We start from the raw sequence: 12,855 nt of genomic DNA, 5'->3' as shown, positions 1-12,855 counted from the left end.
TTACAGCCGTCGAAAAATTCTTTATAAATTTTCGATAATAGTTAGCGAAACCAAGAAATCTTTGCAAAGATTTCCGATCAGTAGGCTGTGGCCAATGTTTAACTGCTTCGACCTTTTCTGACTGCATCTGAATGCCAGCTGAGGAAATGGTGTATCCTAGAAATGAAATGGAAGTGTTGTGGAAAGAACACTTCTCTAATTTTGCATATAACTTATGTATTTTTAAACGAGCTAACACCCAACGTACATGTTTTATGTGGTCTGATATGTTATTAGAATAAATTAGAATATCATCAAGATATACAACCAAACAGACATCTAGTAAATCACGGAATATGTCATTTATGAAGTGTTGGAAGGTTGCGGGGGCATTACAAAGGCCGAATGGCATCACTAGGTATTCATAGAGGCCATACCTCGTTCTGAATGCAGTGAGCCATTCGTCGCCTTCCCTTATACGGATTAGGTTGTAAGCCCCCCTTAAATCAAGCTTTGTGAAAATGGATGCATTGGTTAGGCGTTCGATCAGTTCCGGTATCAATGGAAGTGGGTACCGGTTTTTTACTGTACGTTTGTTGAGCTCCCTATAATCTATTATAGGTCTGAGAGTAGAGTCTTTGTTGGTCACGAAGAACATACCAGCTGCGGCAGGAGAGGAAGAGGGGCGTATGAAACCTTTCCTTAGGTTGTCCTGTAGGTATTGCTTTAAATGATCCAATTCCGGTTGACTTAATGGGTATAAGTGACCAACTGGTAATGTTGCTCCAGGGATTAGTTCTATCGGGCAGTCATAAACCCGGTGCGGGGGTAATGATTCGGCCTCAGACTTACTGAAGACTTCAACAAAATCTTGATAGGGTTCAGGTATTTTTACTTCTTCAGTAGTTGCTTGAAGTATTACAGGCTGTGGGTAACAAGTGCTTTCACAATAGGGTGAAGTAAAGTTTACTGAGAAACTAGACCAATTGATGCTAGGGTTGTGTAACTGTAACCAATACAGACCCAAAACAACCTGAAAATGTGGTGATGGTATGATGTCAAATGTAAGATATTCTGTATGTGCCCCATCAATAGTAACTAATATTGGAATTGTGTTATGTGTGATTGGACCATATTTTAGATCAGAACCATCAATAACCTTGAGAGAGACTGGAGTTTTTTTTTTTTTTTTTTTTTTTTTTTTTTTTTTTTTTTTTTTTTTTTTTTTAATTAGGCTTAGTATTATGTAAGAATTAGAAATATTTGAATGTAACACTAATTGATATGGTAACACTAGCTTCAAAGTGAAACCAAGTAGTATAGTGTCATTTAGTTTGCAAAGGTTAAGTTGGTATGGAGAATGTACAAACAAGATATAACTTTGGTATCCATTCAATCTATTATTTATAGATGATGGAACTTTAAAGATAAATTAAATGAGTAGTAAGAAAAAATAAAAATAAGGTGGATTTACTTTGTCTTTTCCTTAGAATATACTTGAGAGTTGCTTTAACAGTTAAACTGCAGTGAGTGAGTTAATCAGGCAAGAGAAGTAATACAGTCTTATATGTTTTATGCAAAGCTGCAGTGAGTGAGTTAATCAGGCATGAGAAGTAAGACAGTCTTATTTGTTTTATGCAGTCCACAATTCAGTAACAGTTTAGACAACCTTATATGTTTTATGCAATCCACAATTAAGTAGCAGTTTCTTAAATGCTAAGTCTGTTCAATAAAACATTGTGTACTCACAGAATCTCTTGTGAAGCTCACAGCAGTGACTAGAGTCTCTGAATGTTGGTATCTGATCTGGAGGGGAGGAGACTTCCTGTTCTGTGTGCACAGATGAGTCTTTGCAGAGCTTGTGATGTCACAGGACAGAGTGGAGAGCTTAAACTGATATTATGCAATTCACAAGAAATATAAGGTAAAATTAAATATGTACATCTGCAGAGTACCTTTGTTAAGTAGACAACGGTGAGTCTGGAGGAAGGCAGTTGGAGGGTGTTGATAAGGTAGATGAATATTTAGTTGCAGTCACTGGCTGTGCAGGAATGTGCAAACAGAAAGTTCCTAGATAAAAGGAATTGATTCCAGTGACTGTAGTTCCTATTTGCAAACACAAAAGACCAAGAGGTTAAACAAATGCAGAGAGAAGGCAGTACTTCAGCTGTAGCAAGGCTCAGTGTTACTAGTGAAAATAACAAAATACTAAGCAACGTTTGTAACCTGAGCAGGTGTTTAAATGAGAGGAGGAAGAATCCTATTGGTTGAATTCCTTAAAGGTACAGCATAACCACAATTCCTGACAGCCGTGGACCGGACACACCGTTGGAGAAAGTAATTTATCAGGTAAACATAAATTCTGTTTTTGCTTCTTCGGAGGCTATTTTTGGGAGAAAGGTTTTGCAAGCCGTGGTGCCTTCCATCTAGGTGACCTGATTTGCTCCCTCCCATCATCCGTGTCCTAAAGCTTTGGTATTGGTTCCCACAAATAAGGATGACGCCGTGGACCGGACACACCTATGTTGGAGAAAACAGAATTTATGCTTACCTGATAAATTACTTTCTCCAACGGTGTGTCCGGTCCACGGCCCGCCCTGGTTTTTTAATCAGGTCTGATGAATTATTTTCTCTAACTACAGTCACCACGGTATCATATGATTTCTCCTATGCATATTCCTCCTTTACGTCGGTCGAATGACTGGGGAAGGCGGAGCCTAGGAGGGATCATGTGACCAGCTTTGCTGGGCTCTTTGCCATTTCCTGTTGGGGAAGAGAATATCCCACAAGTAAGGATGGCGCCGTGGACCGGACACACCGTTGGAGAAAGTAATTTATCAGGTAAGCATAAATTCTGTTTTTCATAATCGATTATTATCGATTATGACTATTAGTTGTTGCAGCTCTATTCATTTTTCTGGTTCTGCCGTTTCATTAGCCTCTTGGTTGAAGCTTTTCATTCATAAAGCTTACTTGGAGGTTGGTCAGTCTCCTCCTAAACGGATTACTTCCCATTCTACCAGATCATTTGCTTTTTCATTGGCCTTTAAGAATGAAGCCTCTATTGACCAAATTTGCAAGGCAACTTGGTCTTCCATACAGGGCCGGACTAGGAAATCAGACCGGCCCTGGAAATTTATATAGACCAGCCCACCCCCTCTGGCCCAGCCCCCTCCAGCCCAGCCAACTATGCTCTTATTTGGTCTCCCCGTGGCTGTCTACCCTGCCGCTCACTACTTCTGTAGCAGCATCGCTAATTGCATCACCGCCCATCACCTCCTTACAGATCCACCCATATCCCTCCCTACAGATCCGCCCACCCAGTAATCCCACTGAGGTTGTTCCAACAGATTCAGTATCTAACTGAATCTGATTCAGTGATGAATCTAGGGATAAGTGTTTAGGAAAGTCTTAATCTTTCCTACTAACAATCTCATACATGTGACTGTTCCCCATGACCCCAGATTTTTATTGAACCTTGTTGATACATTGCAAAGCAGTTAATGTTTCAACACAATCTACATTTTTTTTTTTGGTGTTCAGGACCTAGGTAATCTGTTGTATTAACATTCTATTTACATTTATAAACTTTACAAGATTCTAAGGGGCTGTGATAAAAATAAACTACAGGTAGCCCTCAGTTTACGCCGGGGTTAGGTTCCAGAAGGAATGGTTGTAAATCGAAACCGTTGTAAATTGAAACCCAGTTTATAATGTAAGTCAATGGGAAGTGAGGGAGATAGGTTCCAGGCCCCTCTCAAAATTGTCATAAGCAACACCTAATACATTATTTTTAAAGCTTTGAAATGAAGACTTTAAATGCTAAACAGCATTATAAACCTAATAAAATAATCACACAACACAGAATATATAATTAAACTAAGTTAAATGAACAAAAACATTTCCTAAACAGCATTATAAACCTAATAAAATCACACAACACAGACTTCACTTGCATTTTTCTGCAAACAGTTCTTTCTATGCATTCCAATCTGGACTGATTTAGAGACAGGAAGATCTTGTTCCTTTGAAATCTGCTCGATAGCTCAGGTCTGGTTAAACTGCAACACAAGCGGACAGTTCCACCTACTGGCTATTTTAATAAATGCACTGCTTCTCAATGCTTTTTAATAGCAGTCACATGACTGGGAAAAAAGGTTGTTATTCTGAAACGGTGTAAATTGAACCGTTGTAAAACGAGGGCCACCTGTATTTTAGAAAGGCTGGTGGGTTTCAAACATGTGTGAATCATGGTTTTGAGTGAAAAACACAATTTAACAAATAAATCCCTTGCACAATTCCAGTCCTAATGGGTAGTAGCAGTAAGAAACAAAAACAGCCAGCTGTTACTAACAAAAGGCATTTAATTGCTGTGCATTATTTCCATATTTATCTGAAAAAAAAAGTTTTTAAGGGATGTTGTAGTCCATTTTTAATTGCCACTAAGGGATGTGAAACACATTAGACAATTCAGCAACAAATCATTAACATATCTGTTTGCTGTTAACTATATTTTTTTTAAAATGGACTCTAAGCGGGTTAAATTGTAGTGGATATTGATTTTTAGCCATTTCTATGTTAATGACCGTATAGTAGTTAATACCTTGATTTTGTCATCCGTCTCTATTACTTATTTCCCCTTGCGGATCACTCACTGTGTTTTCCTGTGTGCTTGGTTTTGTAATCCACTTAAGTCTTAATAAGTCCCTGCTTCACTGGGCAAGACTTCTCCAACACCAGACATTTCCGACATATCTGCGTTTGAGAAAGGGGAGGAGCTGAAAGCAAGTGCGGCGAGAGGCAGGGATACAGATTCTAATGGGGGGTACTAAATCTGTTGGAACACCCTCAGTAGGATTACTGGATGGGCGGTTCTAAAAGGAGGGATATGGGCGGATTTGTAAGGAGGTGATGGGCGGTGATGTAAGCAGCGATGCGTTTACGGAAATAGCCGAGCGGCAGCCTGCTGTACTCCCTCACAAGTGAGTCACAACTTTGCTGCTCTCCACACACTTCTGCAGCTGCCCCAGCCTCTGTCGGCCCACCGGAATTTTTACCCGTATCCCAGCGGCCCAATCCGGCCCTGCTTCTATACATACATAAGACGGCTGGTTCTGGGCATTAAATATTGTGTGTGTGTGTGTGTGTATATATATATATATATATATATATATATATATAAAATTTATGCTTACCTGATAAATTTATTTCTTTTACAATATGACGAGTCCACGGATTTCATCCTTATGGGATATCGCCTCCTGGTCAGCAGGAGGAGGCAAAGAGCACCACAGCAGAGCTGTATATATAGCTCCTCCCTTCCCTCCCACTACAGTCATTCGACCAAAGTTAGGAAGAGAATGGAAAAGCCAAGGTGCAGAGGTGACTGAAGTTTAACAAAAATAAAGACCTGTCTTAGAAAATGACAGGGTTGGCCATGGACTCGTCATATCGTAAAAGAAATAAATTTATCAGGTAAGCATAAATTTCCTTTTCTTTTACAAGATATGATGAGTCCACGGATTTCATCCTTACTTATGGAATACAATACCAAAGCAATAGGACACGGATGAAAGGGAGGGACAAGACAGGAACCTAAACGGAAGGCACCACTGCTTGAAGAACCTTTCTCCCAAAAACAGCCTCGGACGAGGCAAAAGTATCAAATTTGAAAAATTTGGAAAAAAGTGTGAAGAGACGACCAAGTTGCAGCCTTGCAAATCTGTTCAACAGAAGCATCATTTTTAAATGCCCATGAGGAAGCCACAGCCCTAGTAGAATGAGCCGTAATTCTTTCAGGAGGCTGCTGTCCAGCAGTCTCATGCAAAACGGATGATACTCTTCAGCCAAAAAGAAAGAGAGGTAGCCGTAGCTTTCTGGCCCCTACGTTTTCCAGAAAAAACAACAAATAATGAAGATGATTGACAAAATTCCTTAGTCGCCTGCAAGTAAAACTTCAGGGCACGGACCACGTCCAAGTTATGTAACAGACGATCCTTCTTAGATGAAGGATTAGGACACAATGAAGGAACAATAATTTCCTGATTAATATTTTTGTTGGAAACAACCTTAGGAAGAAAACCAGGTTTGGTACGTAACACTACCTTATCAGAATGAAAAATAAGGTAAGCAGAATCACATTGTAATGCCGAGAGCTCAGAAACTCTGCGAGCAGAAGAAATAGCGACCAAAAATAAAACTTTCCAAGATAACAACTTAATATCTATGGAATGCATAGGTTCAAACTGAACCCCTTGAAGAACCTTAAGAACTAGATTCAAACTCCAAGGAGCAGCAATAGGTCTAACCACAGGCCTGATCCTAGTCAGAGCCTGACAAAAAGATTGAACATCCGGAATATCTGCCGGACGTTTGTGTAGCAAAATAGATAAAGCAGAAATCTGTCCCTTTAAGGAACTTGCTGATAACCCTTTCTCCAATCCTTCTTGGAGAAATGACAAAATCCTAGGAATCCTAATCTTACTCCATGAGTAGCCCTTGGATTCGCACCAATAAAGATATTTACGCCATATCTTATGGTAAATCTTTCTAGTAACAGGCTTACGTGCCTGGATCAAGGTATCAATGACCGAATCAGAGAACCCTCGCTTAGATAAAATCAAGCGTTCAATCTCCAAGCAGTCAGCTGCAGAGAAATTAGATTTGGATGATGGAAGGGTCCCTGAATGAGAAGGTGCTGCCTCAATGGAAGCTTCCACGGCGGCAGAGAGGACATGTCCATCAGATCGGCCACGCAGGAGCGATGAGAATCACCGAAGCCCTCTCCTGTTTGACTCGAGCAATCACCCAGGGAAGGAGAGCAAACGGTGGAAACACATAAGCTAGGTTGAACGACCAAGGCATCTATCAGTTTGGCCTTAGGATCCCTGGACCTGGATCTGTATGTCGGGAGCTTGGCATTCTGATGAGATGCGATAAGATCCAGCTCCGATCTGCCCCATCTGAGAATCAGATTGGCAAAGACCTCCGGATGGAGTTCCCATTCCCCCGGATGAAACGTCTGTCTGCTCAAAAAATCCGCTTCCCAGTTGTCCACTCCTGGGATATAGATTGCTGACAGATAACAAGACTGAGCTTCTGCCCACCGAATTATCTTGGATACTTCTGTCATCGCTAAGGAACTCCTTGTTCCTCCCTGATGATTGATGTAAGCCACAGTCGTGATGTTTTTCCGACTGAAATCGGATGAATTTGGCCGAAGCCAACTGAGGCCAAGCCTGAAGCGCATTGAATATTGCTCTTAACTCCAGAATATTGATGGGAGGTAGATACTCCGACCGAGTCCACACACCCTGAGCCTTCAGGGAATTTCAAACTGCACCCCATCCTAGTAGTCTGGCGTCTTCAGATCCACTGCGCAGTAATTCTGTGGGAGCGTGGGAGCAACGTGGATTGGCCAGGTCACAGGTGGTAAGACGCCCTAAACAGGGCTTACAAGGGGACAGTCATTTGGTGCTTTGGGACCCAGATATCCCGCTGTGCTTTTCACAATTATTTATTTTCTCATACAATGGATGACTCGATACTAATGGAGAGTCTAGAGAGGAATCTTCCTCATTTATTTTGCATAACATTAATTTACTAATGTCAATGGAATTAATTACTGTGAATCTTCCAACACATCTCTGCAATTGTTGCCTAACATATGTAATGACATCTTGTTCAGGAGGCCCAAGTGGTCAGACCACGGAGGAGCTCCCTCTTGTCCGGTTCCCATAAGGGCCTACTACGGCTTCTCAGGCTTCAGCTGATGCAGACAGCCCATGAATGTGACCTCTTGAGGACGAACTCTTAGTTAGCTCTGAAGGGGAGCTTTCTTCCTCTGACCCTTCTGATGTAGAGTCAGAAGAGGACTTAGAGGAGGGCACAATAAGGTTCAAGGTGGAGCAGCTTAGGCTCCTGTTGAAGAAGATCCTATCTATCCTGGGGGGTCCCAGTGGTTAAGCCGCCTGAGGAGGAACAGGTTCAGAAACTGGAATCTGTGTTTAGGCCTAGGGCCCGGACGTTTTTCCTGTACCACCCGTTATTGCTGAAATCATCTTTAAGGATTGGGGAAAACCAGGGACTCCTTTTGCCCCTTCGGCAGCATTTAAGTTTGGAACAGTGACCCTAAGCTGGATGGCGCTAAGCACACTACTATCCCACTTGAGGACAACACTTTGTTTAAGGATACCTTAGATAGAAAGCTTGAGGGACATCTCAGAAAATTGTTTCTCCAATCTGGGGCCCTGTTTCATCCAGCAAGCTCTGGTGTGAATCCTTAGTGGATCTAGTTACTGTGGAAACTCCCCTGGAGGAGAACCAGGATCATATTCAATCCCTAAGGCTGGTGAATACCTTCATCAGGGATGCTATTCTGCAAATTATTTGCATTAAGAATTCGCAGTTCTGGCTAGGAGGGCCTTGTGGCTTAAGTTGTGGTCAGCGGACAGCATGTCTAAGTCTAGACTTTTATCCTTGTCTTTCAAGGACCAAGTCCATGTTGGGACTCCATCATAGTCACAGGTGGAAAGGGAGCTTTCCTACCTCCAATATATGAAATCTAAGCCTATAAACAATTATGCGGGACGCTTTTGTTCCGAACAGAGATCAGAGGAGCGCGGAAGCACGGGATTGCAGTGGCCCTTATCTGGACAACATTCTGGTTCAGGCTCCATTTGGGTTCAGTGGCTTAAGTCTACACACAGGTTACTCTCATGTCTTCAGACGCATGGTTAGAAGGTCAATTTGGGAAAGAGCTCCCTCGTCCCGACTTAGAGAGTAAACTTTCTGGGAACAATCATAGACTCTGTCAGTATGCGCATTTTCCTTACAGATCAGTGCAGCGAGAAGCTTCAAAAGGCTTCGGTAGCACAATGCATGGAAGTGGTAGGTCTCATGGTTGCGGCATCGGATACTATACCATTTGCTCGCATTCATCTGAGACCACTACAGTTGTGTATGCTCCGAAAATGGAATCCTCAACTCCAGTTCTGGAGGACTTGCCTATACTGAAGCAAATAACGAGGTTTTTCTTGGCGTAGAGGGAAGACTCCATGTATTCTTCAATGGAAGGCCTTTTAGCCAGTTCTATCAAGGGTTAGAACTCTTTCCTTTCTGTTCTGTTTCACAAGAAGCTGGCTGCTCTGCCAGATGTTCAAGAGTTTGTTCAGGCTCTGGTTCAAATTAGACCTGTTTTCAAGCCTAAATTTGTTTTCTCTGTTCGAAGAGTCTCGGAGCATTTAGCTTTGATGTTTGATCCTCCATATCTGGTGATCCATCAGGATAAGGCTGTATTGAGGACTGAACCAGGCTTTCTACCTAAGGTGATGAATACTTTTAACATCATCCAGGAGATTGTTTCCTTCACTTTGTCCTAATCCGTCATCCTCTAAGGAGAGACTATTACGCAATTTGGATGTGTTCAGAGCGTTGAAGTTCTACATTCACGCTATTAAGGAGTTTCTTCAATCTTTTTCCTTATTCATCCTTTATACTGGAGAGTGCAAGGGGCATAAGCCCTCTGCTGTTAATATTCCTTTTGGTTGAGAAGTCTGATCAGTACGGCCAAGAGCTCCGTCGGAAATCTCGTTGCATTCTACCCGTGCAATATCTACTACTTGGGCCTTCAAGAATGGGGCCTCAGTTGAGCAGATCTGCAAGGCTGCAACATGGTCTTAATTGCACACTTTAACAAAGTTCTACAAATTTTATGTTTTTGCCTCAGCTGAGACATCCTTTGGGAGAAGGGTTCTACATGTGGTGGTGCCTATTACTTATATCTGCCTCCCCTACTTTTTCCCTCACGAACATTTGTGAACTCCACAGCTTGGGTATTGGTTTCCCATAGATTATGAATGTTCTCGTGGACTCTCACTAGCAATATGCTTACCTGATAAATTCATGTCCATGACCCCACCCAAATGCTAATGTGTAGTGTCGGCAGTTGTATTTGCACCTCTGTACCCCTTGTATCTCTCACTTTTCTTATCCTAGGCTGAACTACTGGTGGGTAGGGTAGTGGGAGGATATTTATAGTCTTGTTTGGCATGTCTTTGCCTCCTCCTGGTGGCCAGGAATAGTATTTTCCATAGTTTATAAATGTTCTTGTGGACTCTCACTGCCAAGAAGGATATTAATTTATCAGGTAAGCATAAATCTTATATATTTTTTGGGCATAAGATCTTTCAGTGAATGACCGTTTCAGCTAACTATTTATTCACAGAGTTAAGAAATTATTGTAAAATTACCACAAAATAAGGTAAAAAAAAATATTTAAAAAATTATTTTAATAATTTTAAGGTTTTTATCTGCAGCTACTGTATGTCTAATATGATGCAATTGAGTAACTCGCATTTGGTATAGCAGAACTGCCCAAATTCTTTAAATTGACCCTCCCAAAACTATATAGACAACTCAAGGTATTGATCTAGGCTCATTTTGGTATATTTCATGCTACCATGTCATCACCAAATGGCATCATAAAAAAAAAAAATCTTTAACTTTTTCACAAGCTATGGGTTTTAAACTAAAATTATTTTCACACAACTACTGCAGTCGTAACATAAATGCTTACAACAGCTTCTCTATGATTTTGCTTAGAAATGGCAAACAATGCCATTTGCCATTGATTTTTGGTAATTAAAGGCCGGTAGTTGCAGATGCACGCCACTCTTCTGAAATTCCAGCAGTGAAGGGGTTAATCAGTTATTTGTTATGGGTAACAATTATTATAGTGCAGGGATTACCCTCAAACCTGAAGCCTACCTCTTCCCTGATCCTTACCAAACAACAAATCTCTTCCCTTCCACTGTTTACTACCATCTTCCACCATATTAGGTAATGGCATCCAGTATGCATTTAAGTTTTTTTTTCTTTTCTGTAGGGATTCCTCTTCAGCCTCCTACATGCCTGCCCCTCATAAATATATTTCTGCCAGGAGTTTTAAGGCTCCTGTTTTGACAAAATACTTAGTAACCAGAATTATGCTAGCAAATTTATCTGTCAGAAAACTTCCCCAGGTTAAATTCTATTTGTTTGTGGAAATGATAGTCTTGCAATTCGGTCTTACTGTACCCAAACATCTGTGCATCTAACCTTGGTCTAATCAAAGGTTCTTTGGTAATCATGCAGCCAGTATATTTAGTTTTTAATAAAATTGCATTGTACATATAAAGGACAGTAAATGAAAATGTGTAGCTTTAACCTTTTTTTTAATAAAAAGAGTTTGAATGTTGATTGTCCTTAAATACTTATTAATGTTAACTTTTTTCTTTGACTTTTTTATTCCCAGGTAGTAGAAGTTGGACATTTTTGGGGTTTCAGAATAGATGAGCAGAACATACATATATTGGGCGACTTAACAACAGAAATAAATAATCTTCAGCTTATGCCACTGTCAGGACGCCCACATCCTGAGTTGGTATGCTTGGCTCCATTTACAAACTTAGAAAATCAAAGATACTACCGGGCACAGATACTGTACTTACGTGGAGATCTAGCTGAGGTATGTATTTTGAATTATCCACATTGAACATTGTAATTTCAATTGGTTTTATGTGAGAGATGGGTCCTGTTTAAAGATCATATACTAGAGCAGCTGTACCCAAAAGATGAGGGGCACCAGTAGAAACGTAAGTCAGAGGAAAAGAACCTGAAAGACCTAAAAAAATATATAGGAAGTAGAAAATTCAGAACCTTATCTAATAACTAAACATAATCTTACATCTGACAAATCTATTACAATACACTTTCCAGACAACCAGAGCTTTAATTATGTTTGAGAAACTAGCATAAATTATGTGTGGAAGTGAGAGCAGCAACTGCCACAGCAACATTTTAAGTTTGCTATAGGAAAGATCCATTTTAAAATATTTGCTCACAACGGGACATAAATGCCTTTCAAATACAGTTTGAAGGGGGGATGAAACGCAGTTTTTCAGAAAGCAAATCCATTGTTCCAGTGGGCTCAAAAATAAACAAAACATTTAAAGGGACATTATACACAAATGTTTTGTAGATCTGTTTAGATAGCCCATAAAGTTTTGTTGTTTTTTTTAAATGGATAATTTTGCTTATTTTTTTTATTTTTCTCCAACATAGGTGTGTCCGGTCCACGGCGTCATCCTTACTTGTGGGATATTCTCTTCCCCAACAGGAAATGGCAAAGAGCCCAGCAAAGCTGGTCACATGATCCCTCCTAGGCTCCGCCTACCCCAGTCATTCTCTTTGCCGTTGTACAGGCAACATCTCCACGGAGATGGCTTAGAGTTTTTTAGTGTTTAACTGTAGTTTTTATTATTCAATCAAGAGTTTGTTATTTTGAAATAGTGCTGGTATGTACTATTTACTCAGAAACAGAAAAGAGATGAAGATTTCTGTTTGTATGAGGAAAATGATTTTAGCAACCGTCACTAAAATCCATGGCTGTTCCACACAGGACTGTTGAGAGCAATTAACTTCAGTTGGGGGAACAGTGAGCAGTCTCTTGCTGCTTGAGGTATGACACATTCTAACAAGACGATGTAATGCTGGAAGCTGTCATTTTCCCTATGGGATCCGGTAAGCCATGTTTATTACGATCGTAAATAAGGGCTTCAAAAAGGGCTTATTAAGACTGTAGACTTTTTCTGGGCTAAATCGATTCATTATTAACACATATTTAGCCTTGAGGAATCATTTTATCTGGGTATTTTGATATAATAATATCGGCAGGCACTGTTTTAGACACCTTATTCTTTAGGGGCTTTCCCAAAGCATAGGCAGAGCCTCATTTTCGCGCCGGTGTTGCGCACTTGTTTTTGAGAGGCATGGCATGCAGTCGCATGTGAGAGGAGCTCTGATACTTAGAAAAGACTTTCTGAAGGCGTCATTTGG

The 12,855-nt window shown here is 40.7% G+C and overlaps 1 protein-coding gene across 1 annotated transcript in view; it reads left to right on the top strand.

Moving 5' to 3' along the window:
* The window catches only part of TDRD9 (tudor domain containing 9), a 680,447-nt gene that overhangs the window by 427,235 nt on the left and 240,357 nt on the right, over window positions 1-12,855 (top strand). The window contains exon 14 of the mRNA XM_053706205.1: window positions 11,273-11,485. Coding sequence (XP_053562180.1) covers window positions 11,273-11,485 — 213 coding nt within the window. The remainder of the gene's footprint in view (window positions 1-11,272; window positions 11,486-12,855) is intronic.

Source organism: Bombina bombina, chromosome 1 (genome assembly GCF_027579735.1).
Source record: "Bombina bombina isolate aBomBom1 chromosome 1, aBomBom1.pri, whole genome shotgun sequence".
In the NCBI taxonomy this organism is placed as follows: Eukaryota; Metazoa; Chordata; class Amphibia; order Anura; family Bombinatoridae; genus Bombina; species Bombina bombina.
This window is presented reverse-complemented; position numbering and strand designations above follow the sequence as displayed.